General features: G+C 39.4%; 1 protein-coding gene across 1 annotated transcript; it reads right to left on the reverse strand.

The window, feature by feature from the left end:
• Nucleotides 1-89: 89 nt before the first annotated feature.
• Nucleotides 90-21,125, reverse strand: cwf19l2 (CWF19 like cell cycle control factor 2). The gene is made up of 19 exons (XM_026299042.1): nucleotides 20,984-21,125; nucleotides 19,679-19,789; nucleotides 19,181-19,309; nucleotides 18,900-19,016; nucleotides 18,297-18,416; nucleotides 17,758-17,851; nucleotides 15,566-15,681; nucleotides 13,651-14,227; nucleotides 13,150-13,378; nucleotides 10,211-10,319; nucleotides 8,969-9,070; nucleotides 6,766-6,894; nucleotides 5,951-6,088; nucleotides 1,937-2,149; nucleotides 1,432-1,548; nucleotides 1,125-1,280; nucleotides 943-1,023; nucleotides 677-778; nucleotides 90-409 (listed from the first exon to the last, which is right to left on the reverse strand). Exons 1-19 carry the CDS (start codon nucleotides 21,074-21,076, stop codon nucleotides 269-271), a joined length of 2,874 nt encoding a protein of 957 aa, XP_026154827.1. The 5' UTR covers nucleotides 21,077-21,125; the 3' UTR covers nucleotides 90-268.
• Between the last annotated feature and the right edge of the window lie 160 nt (nucleotides 21,126-21,285).

Below are 21,285 nucleotides of genomic sequence, written 5' to 3' on the forward strand. Positions count from 1 at the left end.
TGTAAAGTGATGGGTTTAGGTCGTGATGGCTTTTCAGTGTAAAGAAATGATGACATGAACTCTTCTTTTGTGGCTTAAACAGACAAATACATGAATTAAAGTCAATTTATTTATTTTTTATTCAAGTAAAAATGTTTTCACATTCTAAATTTGTACAGCATGTGTGCCACATTGACCAAATGTGATTCCTGCCCTGGGAACCACAGTGTTAGTATATATGTGTGTTGTCTTCCCTACTTTAAAAAAACCTGTACATCTCTCTTTCTTGCTAGCCCTCAGTCTTGGTGCAGTCATACGGTTTCCACCACTGTGCAAACTGTAGGACCTTTTTCCTCTGATCATCGAAGTTCTCTCTTATCAACTTTCTCCAACGCCTCGGCTCCAAGTCCATCATGCCTCCTACCACTTCCTGTGAGGGGAAAAAGGAACTGATCAGAGGAATTCTTGCTTTGTAATCAACTCACATCAACTTATCTCATAAAATACGCATATGTCTCTGATAAGGAATAGCCCCCAAATCCTTAAAATGTTCATGTGAAACAGCGGTGGCATGACTTGTATTAGCACACATGTACTAAATACATCTTAATCAACAAGCAAGGGTAAAATTTTATAGAATTCTTAGCCAAAAATCAATAAATAAAAAGCATAATGATGCACAAATACACAAACTGACCTTGCCAAAGTAGTAGGGGAACTTCTGTTCATTTTCAATGACATGAGCAAACCCTCCCTGGAGTCCAAAGTCTACAGCAAAGTAGGGTAGACCACGAGGAACCTGGGAGGACAACAACAAGAAACAAATTAACACCAAGGATGAGTGAATATTAAAAACAGAAACAGGTGAGGGAGGACAGAAAGTGAGAAAAGCCAACAAAATATTTCAGAAATAACTGGAGTAAGAGAGTGATAAAGAGACAGGCAGAAAAATAGAGAGCATACAGCTTTGCGGATGTCCTTTGAGGAGAGGTCGACGATCTTCTTGTTCATGGCCCATTCCTCATCGCACTCCATGATAGCTTTCTGATGGCACATAATAGCATTTTTGTACAATGTAAGATCTGACAATAGTAACTTAATCAGAATGACGAGACACAGAATGACACACACAGACAGATGCAGACCTTAAAGTATATGGGTGCCATGTCGCCCAGCTCTCGGGGTAGCGGAATACACTCCAGGACCATGTGTTGTTTCCTGCGTGGGTTCATGTATGTTTCCATGAACACACAGTCCAGCTCCATGGACTCAAACATACGCACCAAGGTTCGCCGGAACAGCTGAGGATGGAAAATCAGCACAGTGAACTCAATTAAATTAATTTCTTCATAATCTCACTGATGAAAATTATACCAGCCTTTGATTCAATTTATATTTAACAGTCATAGATGCTGTTGCATTTTACTGAAATGACAGCACTGATTGACTAACCTGCATTTCTGACCACACATCCTCATCCAATCCAGTGGCAGAGCAGTGATGCTGGAGAGGACAGATGAGACAGTGGCCTTCTGTCATGGACACTCCTGCAGGCAGGCTCAGGTACACCTGAACACCAGATCGCACATATATCAACATCTTCTTATATCATGATTTTCCTTGAGAGGGGTTGGACAAACAATCCAAAACGTAAATTCTTTCAGTTAAGAGCTACAATTAGTTGATTTATCCATTTGTCATCTTACAGGGAATAAACTGACAAAAATGTAATAACTGATTGCTTTGAGAGATCTTTTGAGCAAAAATACTGTATGTGGTTCTAATATCAGTTATAAATATATATATTTTTGGTTTCTTTATTCTTTCATTTATGTATTTGTATTTGGAAAATACAAGACCTACATGTCTTTGGGAAATAATGGAATAATTAAGCGACTGATCATTTCAACACAAATTCCTCTCTGTCTTAAAACAGCTTACATTCCCTATCCCTTACCTTGCTCCCTATTGCCACTATGAGGTGCTTCTGGAGCTCTTGGCTGCTGAAGCAATAATGGCATTTCTCCATAGAGGCAGCTAGCCTCCTGCTCTCCTCGATGGCTCTGTTTTTCATCCTCTCCTCCTCCCTCCCCTCACCCTCCTGCTGCGCCGCACTCGACACAAACATGTCATCCAGCGTGTAGTTGTCGCCATCCGTCTTCCCCATCATCTGGAGAGTCGAGCGGAGCAGAAGCGGTGTTGGTGATTGAGACGATGATGAGATGGAGTGGAAAAGGGAGAGAAGAGGCCGTGTTTAACAGGCATGTGATTACTCTGGGGTATTTTCTATATTCAATAAAATATATCAGCAAGTATAAATAACTGTACTGTACTTAGATAAATCTTTGTGGTAGTAAATTGTAGATACATTTTATTGATATACTTAATTTCAGACCAACTAAAAAATAAAATTCTACAGCGCAAACAAGTGGGAATGCCTTAAAAGTACTGTAGAGACAGCGACTGTTCTTAGAAACTGGCTGGTAGCTTTATTAACTGGTGCATGTAGGTGCTGACGCAATATTACCGTCTGTGCCATCTCCACGGCATACTGTCTGTGTGTGTGATGAGCCTGGATTGCCCTGTATGTAAGTTGGTCTCTGTGTTAACCGTGTGGCAGGACGGCTCTGGTATTTCTACGTCTGTGTCTTATCACCATGGCGATAGGGCAACAGGTTGGAATCTGCGTGTATGTGAGAGAGTGAGAGGCAAGCATGGCTGAAGTGTGTGTGTATGACTTGTTGTGTAGGAGTGAGTGTGTGAGTGAGAGTGAAAATTGGATGAGTTTAGTGGCAGTGTGGGAGGGAATGTGTGTGTGTGCGTGAGTGTACATATATTTTCAGGTTTGTGTGGACACATTTTAGATTGCACGCAGGACTTTTTGAACAGTCTTCATAAATTTAATAGGCTGTTTGAGGGTTAATATTTGGTTTGAAGGATAATGTTAGAATTAGGCTGGAGTTAGGGTTTAGGGTTGAGGTTAGGCATTTAGTAATGATGGTTAAAGTTACGGGTTAGTGAATGTCTTCCATTTCAGATGAGGGTGGAATGGGGGAAGACATGGTGTCTTCCAGCTTCTGATTAGTTGAATAAACCTGATCCAGGTAATTAGGAGTAGGTAGGGCAGGGATAGTTGGAAATCAAGCAGGACAATGGCCCTTGGGTAACATGGGTTCTGCACCCCCGGTGTAATTCTTTACTAAAAGACAGCAATAGAGATACCATCGAATTCTACACTTTTTAGGTAGAGAGATGGACAGGATAAGACAGAGTTTTTCTTCATCTTGTGTCACTGGAGCCCCACTCTGAGCACAAGACACTCAGCATCCAGCTTGTTTACTTGAAATGGGACACAATAGATGCGCCATTACCAAGAAGGACCAGCAGCATTTTCTATATCAGCTGAAAAAGTTCAGAATGTCAGAAGTGCTGCTGCTACAAGTCTACACAGTCATCTCCTCCTAAATCACCGTGCGGATAGGGCTCTGCATCATCACACTCAAATCACAGGCTGCAACGTGTTGTGTGGTGGGCAGAGAAGACCATCATACTTTCACTCCTCTGCCTTCAGACATCTGTACCTCCTGGGTCAAACAGAACATAGGGAAGATAATGTTGGACCCTTCTCATGCCTGTCCAAAAAACTCCCCTCTCAGAAAAAAGTAAGAAAGAGAGCTCCCATAACCAAGACCGCCTGCCATTTCCACAGCGTCTTTTCCTAGGCAACAGTGAAAGAACTGTAAACACTTCTCACCATATATTTTGTTCACCGGTTTCTGTAAACACTTTATGCTTAGCACAGACAAAATACTGTTTGTTCTTACACTATGTAGAAAACATATTGTTCTGATTTAGACTCTAATATATGTACAATTTCATTCACCTATATTCATTACATAGCTATATTTAGCTTCTTTCCACAGTCATCTTAATATCAACTGAGTCCACTATGTTGATGTTTATGTTGAGTTCTATGTTGAGATGAAGTCTTATAGTTATTTTGATTTAAAATGCAATTCACAAAGAAAGTCTCACCACATTTTACAATAAATAAATATCATAGCAATCAAACCTGCTACAAATAAACAATTTAAAAATAAAATCAAATTAACAAAATGCCTGAGAAAACAGGAAAGTTTTATAATTAAACCAGATTGAATTCCTTGGACCTGCTATGTTGATTTGATTCTGATTCTAGCAGTCTTAGTTGCACCATGTTAAAGTTGATTTGAGACAGAATAGTAAATCCATATTAAAAGCATACATCCTCTTCAAGATTCACTTGGTAACATATTTAATAAGATGTCTAAATTAAAGATTCCTGGGATACTAAGACCTGAATGTCCCTTAAAATGAAAAAAAGCATTTATGAGTTTGGCTATTAATTTAGTAGATTATGAACAAAATATTCAAAATATTTTTCTGTACACGTACGGAACTCCGTAAAAAAAAAAACATCTTTGAGCCCGAGAATTTGAACTTTAAACATAAATCACATCTTAGCATTTCTGAACACAACAGATGACCCATTATTTACAAAATGTTAACCCAAAAATCATCAAAATTGTGATCACATTTCTTTCATTTTGGTAATGGCATGAAGAATGAAAGAAGAGTTAGAGAGGGAAGATTAATAAAAAAGAAATAGATGTACAAACAAATAAAGCGATTATAGAGGCAGTAGAGCAATGCATAGAAGTGGTGCACTGTACTGCAACTGCTGAAACAGAAAAAAAAAAATCTTATCCTTGCAGATCATAAATCTATAGCTGTGATTATAAGAGGTATTTATAGAAGCCCTGCCATGGTAACTGTAGATGTATTTTTAGTGTCATTCTTTGTAGGTGCAGAACATGTGTGTGTATTTTTATACAGATGCAAGTGTAGCAAAAATATGAGTGAGGGCGAGTGATTGTGTGTGTGTGTGTGTGTATATGAGTGAAGGAAAAGGAGTGCAAAGTGAGGGTGAAAGAGAAAGTTGCTGAAAAAAACCCCCCAAAAACTAAAAGCTAAAGCATTTCTCTTTTTTAAAATTGCTATGGCAACTCCTCCATGCCTTTGTTTATTAATGCTTCCTTTTCATACTCTCATACACACAGAAACACCTGTCAGCAGGATTTTCACAGTGCTTGTTGTCATATTCCAAACTACAGAGAGAGAAGTAAACAAGTGGAAAAGAGAAGGAAAAGAAGGAACAAGGAAAACGCGTCTCGGCTCATGGAAGAGTACAGGCTGTAAAACCGCTGACAGACTGACACACGCACCACAACCTGCCAGTACCCATCTGCTGCTGAGCTTCTATTTCAAGCACACAGTGGAGGAGAGTTGCAGGGAGAGACAAGTAGATGTAAGAGTAGTAGTGGAGAGAGAAGAATAATGACATAGCCAAAAGCATACGAGTCTCTCAGAACAAATCCTAAATGTCTGTCCTTTCCTTCTTTGAGTTAGAATGTCAGAATTAATCGACATAATCCTTCCTATAAATACACATTCATATAGCACTTTTTCATGCCATATTTCTGTGGCTGACTGCATCAGCCATTGCTAATGACACTGTACTGTGAAAAGGCAGGCCTGGTACCTGTGTGTCCTGTTTGCTTTTGATTTATAAAACAGAAGTGAAGAGAGAGAGAAAAGGGTAAGAGATTAAGTATCACCAGAGCTTAACAAATGTGGGTATTTTGCCAACTGGGAACCAAATCCAAAATTGGACCACACATCAGAATCCATGCCCAGCTGTAGGTAGCAATAATCAGAAATACTAATGTGGACTCCAAAAATGTAGTTTAAAGTTATAATCTTTTGATGACACCACCAGATCTTAGGCTGCCAGGATGGGTAAAAAGCGGATCTCCATGTCATTCATGACTGGTCACCTTGTTTATTCTGGTAATATTTACCAAAATTGTTGGTTTTTAGTTTTATTGCTCAGCACTGCCCAGCAGTGGCGAGGCTGTGATAAGACTCTTACCTTGTTAGCCATGCGAGAGTAGAGGGCATTCTGATCCTGCGCAGAACTCATCTTCTCCCTCCTCACCATCTCCTGCAGACCAACGGCGTCGTCATCCTGGAAGTAGCGCACACGCTGTCCATCAGCATGCGTCTCCATCTGAAGAGAGAGGGAAAGAGAGAGGATTGTGAAACAGAGGTTAAGAAAAGCAAGGAAATCAACTAGAAATTCAGGGTTGTATGAAAAAACACTTTTAAAAAGTATTCAGATCACATCTTTGAAAGGAGGGATACAAAAGCGAGAGATAAAAGTTAGTGAAGAGAAGAAATAGGGAGGAGAAGATGAGAAAATGGGGCGGGAAAATAAACTGACAAAATGGAATTGATGAACAGAGAAACAGAAGTGGACAGAGCAGAGAGAGGCAGCGAGACTGATCATGAGGGAAACAGCGAGTGAGCCAAACAGTTCAGGAGGCAGAGCCACTTAATAAAGTTATGATAACCACAAACACAGAAGGGACTGGAGAGCTTTGTTTACATTACACATTTCAACTCAGTCAGGTGGAGTGCCTGCTCTCAATACACACAGTGATGAATACCAAACCGCTAGAAATAAATAGCAGAACACAAGCCTCTCGTTTTCTCCCACTTTTCTCAACACCTTTGTCTTCTGGTACCAGCAGCAGGATCCTTTGTATTTTTAGTTAGTGGTAGCTTATTGAGTTACAGATTTATTTTTAACATATGTGCAGCAGTAGATTTTCATGTTTTCCATAAAAAACTCCCCTTCAATGTTTTTCTATATTTTAATACCACTGCTCATCCCTCTCCCTTTACCGGTTTCTTCTTCCGTCGTCCTCCATGAGGCTCTTGAGGTCCAGAGGGGGCCTTGACTGGCCAGGCCCGACCTGAGTGGTCTGTTCTGAACAGCAGGACCTCCTGGTCTTCAGTGGAGCGACTTGGAATCTGAAAATCCAGAGTAAAGCAAGGCCATTATCAATTGTGCAGTGTTTTGGATTCATACAGACCTTTATCAGAATAAAATACTTCACACCTGAATTACCCCACTCATTCCAAAAAATATCATTAGTTTTGAAAGGGCTTACTAGGTTTGGGGAAGAAAACAGGAGACCTGCTTTCTGCCCAAAAATGCAAGTAGTAGAATATTCTGGTAAAACTGCAGCTGCAATGCCATTGTCCAGCCTGAAAAAGACTGGAGTCTGAACTGACAACCACAGACGGACAGGCAAGAAACAAGAACAAGATGAAAGAGCAGAGAAGATCGGAGACAGCCAGAATAAATTAAAACGGACAGTAAGATGGATTGACACAAGAATAAGACAAGAACTGGAACTGGAGCTGACACAGTTTGGTCTTCCAAAGCTCCACACAGTGAAAACAATAAATATGAGCAAGACAGGCAACAAGAGTCAAAACGCTGAATAATGAAGATGAGTCAAAAGTCTTCCATAACAAGACAGAATGGAAGAAACTAAAATGAGTGCAAATCAACAGCACTCCATCTATAAGAGGACTAAGTACCTCTCAGCAGATAAGTGCACTAAAATTTAATAATTATGACATTTTCTTCCAAACCATACTGAGAATTTCACCCTTTTATTTAAACAGAACAGCCCTAGTGGGGATGAATCTGGCCTACCTTACAAATGACAATATACAGGTTATATAAATAATCAGAACCTGATTTCCGTGTGTTTATAAAGCTGCCTGGACTCCACTTGTGTCGGAAATACATTGCCGTTTATCTGGGCTTGTCTGTGTGTGTGTGTATGAGAATCCAGAAGACACAGGCGATGCCAGTAAGAGGAGATAAAGCAGCGCTGAGATGTCAGGACACAGCCATTGCTCTCTGTTAATTGCCTGTACTACAGAAACACAGGGCAGCATAAATATTCTCTCTGTCTCCTGCTCAATCTGTTGCACTCTTTTTCCCCAAACACACACACATTAACACAAGGGCACACTCTGAATGACCTCTGGTAAGAGAGTGTCACCACCATAGTAAAAGACATTTGTTTCCCATTAATGCCCAACAGGAGCTGTTTCCATACAACATCAAGACGTAAGAGCCAAGCAGCGAAAAGATTTCAACCAAATCCAGTCAGAACAGTAGTCAGATGCAACAACAGAGTTTAGTTCATCTGAAGACAAGACTGTATGAGGCACTTTTTTTGCCTGCTGCATGATGAGAAAGAAAGATGATGAGGTAACCTGCTGTGTGCGAAGTTTAGAAAAGATATTGCCTTGAGTGTTAGGATTAGCATTTAGACTATGGGAGAGGAAAAAGAAGCAGCCAGCAGATAAAACTGCATGTGTAAGTGTGTAAGTGTGTGTGTGTGTGTGTGTGTGTGTGTGTGTGTGTGTGTGTAAAATTTATGCATAGATATCCAACACAGGACAATGAATCTGTATTTAGGGATATATGTGAATGTGAAAATCTGCAGTCTGTTTTAGGGGTGTTTGTGTGTGTATCTGTGTGGGTGTGTGTTGGATATATAATAAATCATGGGGAGACAGCGCTGTGTAGATATCAGTACAAGGAAAAACAACTCTCAGGAAACAGCAAAAAAAGAAAAAACAAACAAAAAAAAAACTAGGACATACAGAGATAAAACTAAGAGACATGAAGAGAGAAATGGAACAGAGGACATTTTTTCCATAGAAAAAAAATGTCCTCTCCTTCCTGTCTGTCTAATTTTTGTTTTTGTTGGAAGGAAACTGTGGGCTTAAAAAAAACTCACTAAACCTGATGCATAACTAATACATTCTAACAAAAAAAGGCTCATTAGCAAAAAAATTTAACTTCATGAATGTCAGAATAAACATTATATTATTAACTCTTTTTAATATAGAGGTTGCAGTTTATGGACAATTTGGGGGCTGTAATCTGTGGTGTTGATGAATATTGAATTTTATTTTGTTAGACTGAGGTATTTGTAATGTTTTGCCCATTCTCAGAGACACTAGTTATATCAGTTAAACAATGACTGTGTAAAACTTGCAAATAGTTCACACTGACCTGATCTGATTTAGCGGATCCTTGAAGCTGTTTCCGGGCAGCGTGGCTCTCTTTGGCTCTCTGTGCTGCAGCCAACTGTGACTTCAGTTTCTCAACCATGGCCTGCAACACACATGAGTATTTGAAAGTAAAAAATTGTTTTAAAAGTCATTACATTTAAGCAGCCAGTTGGTATAAGTCAATAAACATTGCTGTGTCCAGGCATTTTTGTAATAAAGCTTTATCTACAGTGCACATACATGCATATAGATACTTAACACAGTCAAACACAAATGCACAAAATTGATTTGATTGGTTTTCAATATACGGAGATGCTGTATGGTGCTGGTAACACATTGTAAGTGGTAGTGTGTGCATTAGTGTGTTAACCATCTCTAACCCAATATAACCCAATAGCATAAAACTGAGAGGGGGAGGTAAGTGCACAGATCAATGAATTGTCTAAATTAATGGATTCATTGACAAGCTGGAAATATATGCTAAGAAAACTGCAGTTTAATGCAAGTTCACCAACAAAAAGAATAAAATATGAAACTCACAATAATTTAATGGGTTGTAAGGATGAAATAATAATGAAAGTGCCAGATGCTGGAGGAACCTTTGCTGCCCTTACTGAAAACTCTGTCTCTGAAAATAAACACAACACAAAACTCTGCCATTCTTATGTGTGCGCTAAGCTTCGTAACTAACCTCTCCTTCAAATGTTAGGTGCAGTTTGACATCATCGCCATCATGATACACCCTACAAGCTAGATAAGCTTAGCTGTCTATCTCCTCATCAAAATAGACAGTATCGGCTAGACATTATATTTATAGCACAGGATATTAAGGATTGTTTCTAGCCCAAAGTGTTCTTCAGTTAGTGTATCCAGAATGTGTTTTTAGTCTAGTTTAGCCTACTGATGGCTCACATAACATGTTGCAGGCATGGAGGAAATAAATTCTCAATGAGTAAAAATAAGCTGGCATAGTCTCCCAAAGAGAAGCTAAAAAGGCCAAACTGAAAGGTGATAATAGCTAGGCACACTGACTACATTCAAGAGCGCAACAGGAGGGAGTGTGAGTATGTGATTGATAGATGAGCTACAGAAACACTGGATTTATATTCTCTTTTATTTTAAGTACATAGTTTTACTTTTACTAAGACAGATGGAGAAGCTAATAAATTGATTCTCATCTTCAAAAGCCTTTAAGAGGTGGATATTATGACGACTATAAGTACCATAACTTTAATGTACTGACCATATTGCCCATGATCTCTGCCTTCACCAACTTAGATCCCAGTTTGTTCATCTCCTCCTCTGACAGCAGTGGAAGTTCATCCTCTTCTTTCTCACTTTCAGTCTCATCTCTAGGAAAACATGAACAGGACATTATGATGGCCAGAAAAAGACAAATGCATAGAAAGGGAAATTTTAAAAATCAAAGAATAAACATTTCCTTGTTTTAACCACAAAATGTAAAGAGTTTAGGATTCATCAAAGCCACAAGGCACTTTACAAAAAAAACAAAAAAAACAAAAACAAAAACAAAACCTAACAAATCCACTTATTAGCAAGCACTAAACCCCCTTTAATGTAAGAAACCTTCAGCAGAACTGGGCTCACCAGGCGGCCATCTGCCTCGACCAGTTGTGGTTAGTGGATAGAGGAGAGAGAAAAGAACAGCAACAATAAACAACAACTATACTTAAATAGGTAAGAAATAGCTTGATCATGAAGGGATTTATATGTGAGGAGAAGGATTTTAAATTCTATTCTGAATTCAACAGGGAGCCAATGAAGAGAAGCTAATATAGGAGAAATATGATCTCTCTTGCTAGTTCCCATCAGGACTTTGGCAGCAGAATTCTGCAATAATGTGGCAAGTGAAAGAAGGCAGTTCTAGAGACTTGTTTTATGTGTGAATTAAGGACATATCTTTGTCAAAAATAACAAGGTTTTTCACATTAGTGCTGGAGGCTGACAACATGAATAACAATCTTACCATATTTACGATAAGCCTTAGCCAGCAGCTTCAGATTTGACTCAATGTGGCTCTGACCCCAGAAAATACTCGACTATGGTCGCTAGAGTCTCTATTTTCACGTTTCTGACTATGGAGCTGCCAATTATCAGAGTCAGTTTCTCAGTGGGTGTGTCGCTGGCCAAAATAGAAGGGTGATTGACTAGTTCAGGAGTATGTAAAGGTTAATGAGTTGTATAGAGAGCTTTGTTAGTTTTTAGGCGTGTTAGACTACAGCTAATATGTAGCTAATCCGTAAATGAGCTGTACAGAGCACACTGCACAACACGCTTGCAACAGGTAGTGAATTTGCTTACCCAGGAAACAAGTGTCACAGCGAGCATTGCCAGATCTCACGAGAGAAACAAGCAACCACGCCTGTGAAAACAAGCCCAGCACAATGACCACAAGAGGGAGTGCTAGACTTAACTCAACTTTTAATCAAATTATAGACTGTTATCCAAAGTACATCTGAAACCTCTGAAACAAAAATATCATACTGAATCCACATATTATTGCTTTTTAACTGACCTTTGAATAAATCCTTTATTTCTACGCATTTCCCCGTGTATTTTCATTTAAAGGTTTGCCTGCCTTGCTTTAGCCAAGGAACCCGAAGAAAACAGACCGACCTACTCTGCCTCCAATGGGCTAGTGCAGCAGCGGGTGGGAGATATGTGGATGGACCCTGCAAGAGGACAAACTACTCTTCTGGGAACTGGGAAAAAAAGAAAACGTATGGAGCTAGGAGCCTGGCAAGCCCAAAAAAGCCCAAAAAAGCAACTACACTTTAGAAACAAGCCCATAAAACCACAACCCGCAACTACCAAAACGCGTAAGCGACTTTCCAGAAAAAGAAGCCCAAATTCATTAATAATAACTGGACTTGGCAATTATGGTAACAGGGACCCAGCATTACAACAGTGATACAAATAACAGGTCAAATAGTGTCCTCTAGTTCAGCACTTCTTTTCCTCTAGACTTCACCCATACTTCACCACTCAACACAAAATTCAATGTCTTAATTATTCCATCCTAAAAATAATCCTAAACTTATTTGCAAAGTTTGTAATTTAACCATTTAATTGATTTCTTCCAAGCTCTCACAGCGTTTATCTGTTATGATTTACCCCCACACACACAACCCACAGAGATCATTACAGCCTTGCCTGGATCTGAAGTGCAGCCTGGGAAGCATTGTTCTAGGCTATTACACTTCTCATAACCTCATTTCATTCAGCTGCCACACTGCAGGCTCATTTCATGCTGCAGGGGTTGTGGGTTCCAGTTTACCCAAACAACTTAGCCTAATGAAGCAAAACGCAGAACAACTAAGGAGACTTTACAAAGCCGTGACACACACACACACACGCGCACACACACACGCGCGCGCGCACACACACACACACGCACACGCACGCACACACACACACACACACACACACACACACACACACACACACACACACACACACACACACACACACACACACTTCTGGCCTCAACACTGCTATAGTTGAACTGTCATCAAAGGAAGAAACCATGTAAGCTTAAGATGCAATCATTTTACTCAGCTTAATAAAACCTTGTCCCACCAGGTGTTCACGTACAATGCAGTTGCAGCATAAGGAAATGCATAAGTATGTAAGTTAAAAAAAAAAAAAAATCAACAGGATTAACATGAATGAAGGATGAAGATGGCAAAGACAATTGAAAAAAAGAAAGTAGAGGACTAGGGGCAGATGGAGAAATTAGCAATAAGCTACAGTATGTTAATGGTACAGCTATTAGGACAGAAATAGCACAGATAATATAAGAGTTGCAGGCTCAGTGATTAGACACCAAGGGAGTTGCTCTGGGAATATCAAAACTAATGTTCAAAAGTAAATAAGGACCTTTTCCCACAGGTCCTCTGAAACTAACCAAGTACATATGGAAAAACACTATAATCAGACCTGTAATCCATTTATTACGATTCTAAAAAAGATACTACTGAATTATATTACCCCATGCCAATATACTGTTCGTACTAAAGTCTGAACATCAACTTGGATATGTAGAGGTATGATGTAATGATTGGGACATACTGTTTCCTCTGAGTGGACAAAACCAAACTACTGAACTACATTTTGAGGTCAACAAAATAATAATTAAAAAAAAAAAAAAAAGCTTATAACCTTGCTGGTGTCACAGTAGATCTTTCACCACAGAGGCAATCTTGAGTTTTCCCAGCATCACTTTCTTTCTCTTGCTGTGGCTTCTCTGGACTGTCAGGCTGACATGTGACTTTACTGCTCTTCTTCCAGGCTGGACTGCTGGTATTATGTGGACCAGAGTCGTCATCATCAGAGCTGGGTTTAAGGAATCCTGTGGATGTTCGTGCTGGAGGAGGTGGATGTTCTGGAGCTGCACAGGACAAAGGACAAAATACATGTTAAAACTGGGCTACACACTCTCAACAGGTTAAACTATGAATAACACTTGTTGAAATAGTTTGGTTTCCTGATTTGTGATAGAAACTGCACAGACATGTTACACTTTAAGAGGAAAAAAGCACAAGGTCTAATCCACCTGAAGTAGAAATTTGATTGGAAATTTGATTTATTCAGCCATCATTGTCCAAATATGATCAAAATGCTTGTTTACACCTGCTAGAAACATCCTTAACATCAACCTACCGTCATCATCTGCTGAGGGTTTGAGGAAGCGGCCTTTGAGTGACCCGAGAGAGAGGGAACGTTGACTCCAATTTTGCCCAGCTGATGATGCACCACTAGGACGATCTCTTTCTTTGTTTCTTTCCTTATCACCATCCTTGTCCCTGTCCCTCTCTCTGTGCTTGTCCCTTTCTCTTTCATGGTCTCTTTCCCTCTCTCTGTCTCTTCCTCTATCACCATCTCTCTCGCTGTCTCTGTCCCTGTTTCTGTCTTGCTCTCTGTCCCTATCCTTCTCTCTGTACCTGTCTCTATCACGACCTCTCTCACCATCCCTTCCTCGATACCCTCCCCTTTCCCTTTCCTGTCCTCTTCCATCATAGTGTCTCTCTCTCTCTCTGGGAGTTGAGTCTCTTTCATTTTTTCTCCACCGTTCTTTGTCTTCCCCATCTCCTTCTTTTCTCCTCCATTTCTCCCGGGTCTCTTCCTCTCCTTTTCTCCACCCGCATCTTGCTGTTCCGTCCTCTTCTCCACCCCTTCTCCTATATCCATACACAGCTTTTTCAGCCTCTGCAAGTCTGTGCTGAAATTCTTCCATTGACTTTTAAAAAGAGAAATACAGGACATATTAAAATACTTTAAAACATTCACAGATTTTAAAGCTCAGATCTTCACAAATGTCCAAACCTTTAACCTGTGGCACTTTAATGGAGGTTCAGTAAAGAAATACACTAGCAATGTCCACATGGTGTAGAAAACCAAGGCAAAAAAAAAAAAACAATATCTAACTGATAGCACTGACAGTACATAGAGTGGATCTTCATTTCACAGTTTCCATCAAGTTAAGATTAAAAAAAAAAAAAACAGAGGGTCTCTGGGATTACCACAAAATCACTGAAGCACAGACAAATCATCAAGATGATATAATGTTAAACAATAAAAACTCATATAATCATGCAAAAATGATTGTAAACAATAATGTACAATAACAGTATATAGGATGTTTCTGCTTTTCTAGAGGAAGTGCACTGCTGTGGTTGTGGAAAAAGAAGAACAGGAAAGCACACAGATATAGAGTATACACAATGTTCTGATACTGACAGTTTTTATGCTGTCAACCAGAGTGCTGACATTGCTGAAAGTGACTTAAAGAACAATGTGTGTGATGTCCGACAGCAAAGAGATATATGAAAAAGCCAGGGAAGCCAGATTGAGATGGTTTGGACATGTTCAGAGGAGGGACAGTGAATACATTGGTAAAAGGATGTTGAGGTTAGAGCTGCCAGGAAGGAGGCCTAGAGGAAGACCAAAGAGGATGTTTCTTGGATGTAGTGAAGGAGGACATGAGGATAGTTGGTGTGGGTGTGGAGGAAACAGAGGATAGGGTTAAATGGAGGCAGATTCACTGTGGTGACCCCTGAAGGGAGCAGCCGAAAGGAAAAGAAGACGATCTAGACACACTCTGTTCCCACAGCAGTGAGCAAGAATGTGACTCTATAGTGCGTCTAAATCCTTCCGACTGAAGTGACCTTGACGCAATAGTCATCTGTAAAGTAATATATTTAAATTTATATAATGTCCAAACGTTTATTTATAATAAATGTAATATCATGCAACAGACTAAGGTGTGCAGCTGATTTTTCAAGTAACCACATGTTGCTGATAAATTGCAGATGTGCATGTGTGTGTGTCTCTTTCTCTCTCCCTCGTAGTGTTATTTTCTGTTCTATTATTATAGCTGCCACCTCAATGAGCTTGTCAAGCGTGGCATTCAGTTTCTGAGCTCCTTCATAACATTGTATTGTGACCAGCTGTCCATAATACACATTGTAACCTGCTATTTCTGTTCAGCGGCTTAGATTAACCCGTTCCTCCCCTGGATGCGAAGCAAAGAGGAGAAACAACATGTAAGCTGTGCCAGCGTGCCATCAGTTCTCACCCCATATCTCTCGGCCACCACATCGTTGAGGCTGCGCTGCTCCCGCTCTGCCTGCTCCTTCATCCTCTGGTAACTCTTCCTCAGCCAGCCCAGACCGCCGTCATTCACTACTGGGCCTGCAGGAACAGAGAGAGAAAAAAATAGTTACAGAGAAGGACAAACAACACCTTTTCACACCATTTAACTAATGCAGAGACCCAGTGACTCAGTCACATCTTCCACCTTGTTATTTGACTATGTTTCTCGACGCACAGAAATTCAAGTGATGGTAATTAGATTCTACTGTATTAGTGAGCTTATTGTACACTTTATCCAGTGCCATCTTGATACAGATTTAAACCGAGACAATAAGTAAAAGGTAATCAACAATTGGATTTGAAATGAGAAACTACAGGACACAGTAAAAGTCGCTTGAAATGTTCTTTGCACTACAAGGTCTTGACATTATCTGAGGCTTTAGTTCACATACCCAGATAGGTATGGTATAAAAATGTTTAAGAAATTGGGAAATAACATGATTTAATGCTTGTGAGAAGTTGATTTTTTTTTTTTTCAAATACACAAGAAAAGTAGACAAAATGTTGAATCACATGCTTATGAAAAAGTAAAACATGAAGATCAAGGAAAAACAAGACAAGTTACAGAAGAGAAATGAAGGTCAGGACAAAAGAAACATTTTGTTTCTAAGTGAATGGGAAATAAATGTTCTTTCAAAAAATAACACTTCATACAACATCCCAGAGAGATAACACATTACAAATGTACTGAGCAAAACCAAATGTTTCTATGGCCAAGGTCAATACTGTGTATTTGATTCAGTGTTTGAGAACATAGCAATTCTTAATTATTATCTGCTGCTTTGAACTGTAGATGGACAGAAACAAATTCAAGGAAACCATGATGTTTTAAATACTACACACAAATATAACATTTTACACCTGCGTGGGGACATGTTAGCAGTAACCAGTGACAAAAATGATGACATATTTACATGGCACCTGCTCTCTACATAAGTTATCATATGTATGAAAACTAGTTTGTGACTAAAAAAATGTTTTGTTATTAAATACAGAGTTAGCTTTTACATTGCTTTTCTCTCACTGCACCATGTCAAACTTTTTAAAATTACCTGGGGCCAATTACATGCACCTGATCATTTACCAAAAAGTCTTGCCTTGACCTTCTTAATGGATAAAACTCATTGTTTCCAATGCTACAAATCCACCAGTCTGCACCTCCTGTGACCTCATGTTTATAACACAAGAAACAAAATAGTAAACAAAAAGTAAACAAAATCCACATTTGACATAGTTTAAGAAAGTCTGCATAAATATGTGCGCATGTGTGTGTACACATGACGTGTTCGCATTTGCTTTGCAGTTAACATAAAGCTTACAAGGAGACCACGCCAACTCTAGACGGGACTGTACTTACTGTGTACGGAGATAAGAGACGCATACACACACATGCACCTGAATTTGCTCGTCAGCTTACTCTCTGTTCTGTTTCTCTCCAGCTCTCTTTTTCTAAATCTTTAACACAGAAGCACTTCTCACAATCTGTTCTCTCAGTCTTCTGCTGAACATCCATGCTTCTGTATATCTAATTCCATTCAAGTCCTGCTGTTTGGAAATTCATTTTTCTTTTCTCCTGGACTTTCAATACATCAACAAACTCTGTATCTAATTCTTTAGCCACTTACAGGAGCTCCCTTGTGATGGACCTAATCAGACATAATGCAAGCATTACACTTATTTATACAGGACTACTAATTACAGAAGATAGAACAATAATCATGTGTAGAAACAATATTTCATACTACACAATATTTAAACTGACCTTGGAGTGGGACTGCTTTGTTTAATGCTATTTTTAAATTTAGATTTCCTTTGCTGGTGGTGAACAGTGAGGGAACAGTTAGATAACAAAATGCACAGTATTCAGTTGCATTGCACTTTGGTCTATTCAGGCAATTTGCAGTGGAGAAACACATCTCTGCCTCCTCTGCAATGGGTTTCTCACTGAGCCTCAATGTTGGTGTAAACATCATCAATAAATAAAGCCTGGATTTATTCTAGGGTGCTCAGACCAAACCTAATGCTTATAGTATATTTTTCAGAGCTGGGACATGTTTTGCTAGTGAACTATTGGTAATGTATTATCAGAATCTTTTGATCGCTAATGGTTATTACCTTTCTTTCCTGCTGTACCAGCCATGGCTTCTGGGGGCAGCCCAGTTCCTCCATCTTTCCAGTAAGGGTTTAGCTCCAATTTGTGCAGACCAGCCTGAGGGAAGCACAATCAAACTAACTGAAATTTAAATATTCTGTATCATGACAAACAGGAACAAATGCTAAAAACCCAGATGAAAACATCCTGCAGGCAACAGTGAGTACACACATACCACGAAATACTGCTGTCCAAGAGTGGACACGCTCTGTTACTATGGTAACCACATAGTTGGTAAAATGAGGAGACTACCACAGTGTTTTTATATAGTGTGCAATCCATGCACACAGAAACACGATCACTCCTTATGTCCTTCTTGTGTCCACACAGTTCGGTTTACATCTAAACTCAAATAACAGGTACATGTGAATCTGCTTGTTGAGGACACGATACTGATCAGAGGGACCACATGGCACCCTCCCCAGGAAAAACCATAGTAGGAAGCAACTGGACATCATACAATATGTAGAAAGGAGGAAAACACAAAAACAGATACACATACCTGTTCAATGGCCTGAGCTTTTGCCCTCTCCTCCTCTTTCTGTCGTTCTTTCTCAACCCTCCTTTCTGCTGTGGATGTGGTTCTCATCGCCAAGAAGTCAAATGTCATCCATTCATCTCGCTACAAGTCAGAAAGTGGAGATTAAACAAAAACAGACATATCCTGAATGATCAATAATCACTTACAAGCAATTTAACAAATTTCATCTCTGCTCTCACGCACACACAGCAAGTATATATGATATATGCAAAAGGAATATAAACATCTGAAAAAAACCTGAAATCTGCAACTTCTCAATCTGTTTTCGAGGATGGTCTCATGAGTATGTTTAATTCTAGAGCAGAAGAACATGTAAAAACTCGTCTTTACACACCACTGATTTTGCTTCTTTATTTTTCTCCATTGTAGAAAATGGATCTTACTATTGACTTTTATTGAAAGCACAGAGAGGACTTTCAAAATGCTACAGTAAAGCTGGCAAGTTTGTTTCCACAGATAATTGGTTGAATTAACATAAAAAAATTAAAAAGAGAAATGTATTCACTTTAAATGTGTGAGTAAGTAAAGTATTTAGTAAGTGTGGGACTGGGTGAAGGACTTTACCTGGACATTCTGAGCTGGGCTAAGGTTGCTCTCTGAAGGTTTGGACTCCTCAGAAACCTGCCAGGGTTTAGCAGCTGGTCCCTGAGGTTGTGCCTCAACCCACTCCTCTTCTGAGTCCTGACACATAGAGGCTCAACTATAAATCATCATTTAACCCTGAAGAATTTCAGTCTCATACTTTTATTTTGTCATTGCCCAGTGTAGCACTTGAAACTGTTTAGATGTTAACTTCAGACCTTGCATAATGGAATTGTACAGTGGGAAATGACTTAATAACTTACATCTGAGCTGTCACTAGAGTCATCTGCTACTTCTGTAGTCTTCTCCTCCTTCTTCTTGGCTTTCTTCTTCTTTTGGTTTTTCTTTTTTGATTTCTTCTCTTTCTTCTTCTTGCTCTTCACAGAACCCACCTTTGGGGGATTCAGATTCCAAACAGGCTTTTTGTTATTAAGAAGGTATGCATAAGATATCCAGGAATAACAAATCTCTCTCTAATTTTGTTGGCTCATGTCTCCATGGTAGCATACCATCTAGCAGTGTGTTCCACCAAAGTTTGTAGATAAATGTTTGATAAAATTATGATCATAAATGGCAATGTTAAAACTACAAATATCTGGAACTGCCGTGTCCTGATACATATTGGCCACAAAATCACCGTTTTCATGCAGTGCAGTTGTGTGGTTTGTATAGCGTTAGTCTAACTCCCCAATGTGCCTGACTGATTAAGTACTGATTATACACAGCTATGAGTAAAAAAAAAAAAAAACTCTGCAGCTTACTTCTTCTAACTGCTGCAGCCTCTGGTTGATCTCAGGGAGCATCCAAGTGCCCTCCCCTCTGTGCCTCTTCAGCTCTTTCCTTCTCTCTTCTCTCTCATACTGTTGTTTTGCCTGGGTTAAAGGGTTGTCAATAAGAGGGATAATTCAAAAGAAAAAAATTAAACATTGTAGAACAACATTCAAAATATGTATATTTAGTGAAAATTCAAGTAAGTGTAAAGTTAAATTAAAACGCCAACGTAAAGTTCAAATGTTCTTTTCTATTTTGTATGATGTATTTAGTATTAAGGATTGAATAACTTAAAATGAAAATAGGATGTGATTAATGTTGCAAGATAATTTCTAACATCTGTCACATTCATCATACAAATCCCTTTAGGTTCAAGCTCCTTCATACCTCAAAGTACAATTTCATCCCAACAGAGCACTTAGTTCTCAGAGTGCAGGTCTACTTGTGGTTCCCAGAGTGTCCAAAAGTAGAATAGGAGGTAAAGCCTTTAGCTATCAAGCTCCTCTCCTGTGGAACCAGCTCCCAGTCTGGGTTCAGGAGGCAGACACTTTCTGTACTTGTAAGGCTAGACTTAAAACCTTCCTTTTTGACAAAGCTTATAGTTAGTTCAGTTATGCTGCTATAGGCCTAGACTGCCCTGCCCTCTCCTCTCCTCGATTCATCAATAAAGCAGCTCATTATTATGAAAAAAGACCTTTAAGTCCACAAACACCCTTGTCAAAGGAACAACAGTCTTCTCACTGTCATAATGCAGATAAGAGTTATGATTTGTAAATACATGGGAACTGAGGTCCTTTCAGCTTCATGTTTATATCTTGTGGAAGCAATTGCAGTGACACTAAGGTCAGTATGAGCCAGACAGTTTCAGACTGAATAACACCGACTCTTTGCTTTTGACAGTTCAGGCACAGGTGAATCGGACAGATACTGTGCTTTCAAGCTTTAATGCTCATCTACAGGAGGTAGCATCTGTGTGAGGTAAACAAAGCCGCACTGAGATAACGCACAACTGAAAAACTGTGTACACACGCATTTATGTGAACAGCTGTGGCCATGAATTAAAAGCTTATTCTGCCACACAGTCCACACACACATTATCAGGGCCATGCTCCAGAACACACAGGTAGCTAATATTAGAAAGACACAACGATGCTATTTTACATCTCAGACAAGGCTCCACCTGACGCTAACAACACGTTAGCTGTTAGCTTTCATTGACTAATTCCTATTACCAATGAAACAAACCTATATATTTGCACACTGTTTTGTTCATCGCATCTCTTTTAAGACTATACCTTTTCTAGCGCCTCTTGGCGTGACTGGCGTTTCCTTTCCTTTCTTTCTTCGATGCTGCCTGAACTCTCAAAACTAACTCCATACGCCGCCATGATGCTGTCGTCAAGGTTTTTATTAGATGTCGTAAATCCCTGCCATTTACGTCAGCCGTTGATTTGTGGTTCTTGTAGTCCAAAACCCTGTAATCGTTCTGTGGTGCGTCTAAAAAGCACAACATTGTGAGTCTCTTTTAGGACTTTTAGGAAATATATCCCTGGATTTTTAATGACCTCTCTCCAAATGCTCTTAAGCACAAATTCGG

This window comes from Mastacembelus armatus, chromosome 13, assembly GCF_900324485.2.
Source record: "Mastacembelus armatus chromosome 13, fMasArm1.2, whole genome shotgun sequence".
Classification (NCBI taxonomy): Eukaryota; Metazoa; Chordata; class Actinopteri; order Synbranchiformes; family Mastacembelidae; genus Mastacembelus; species Mastacembelus armatus.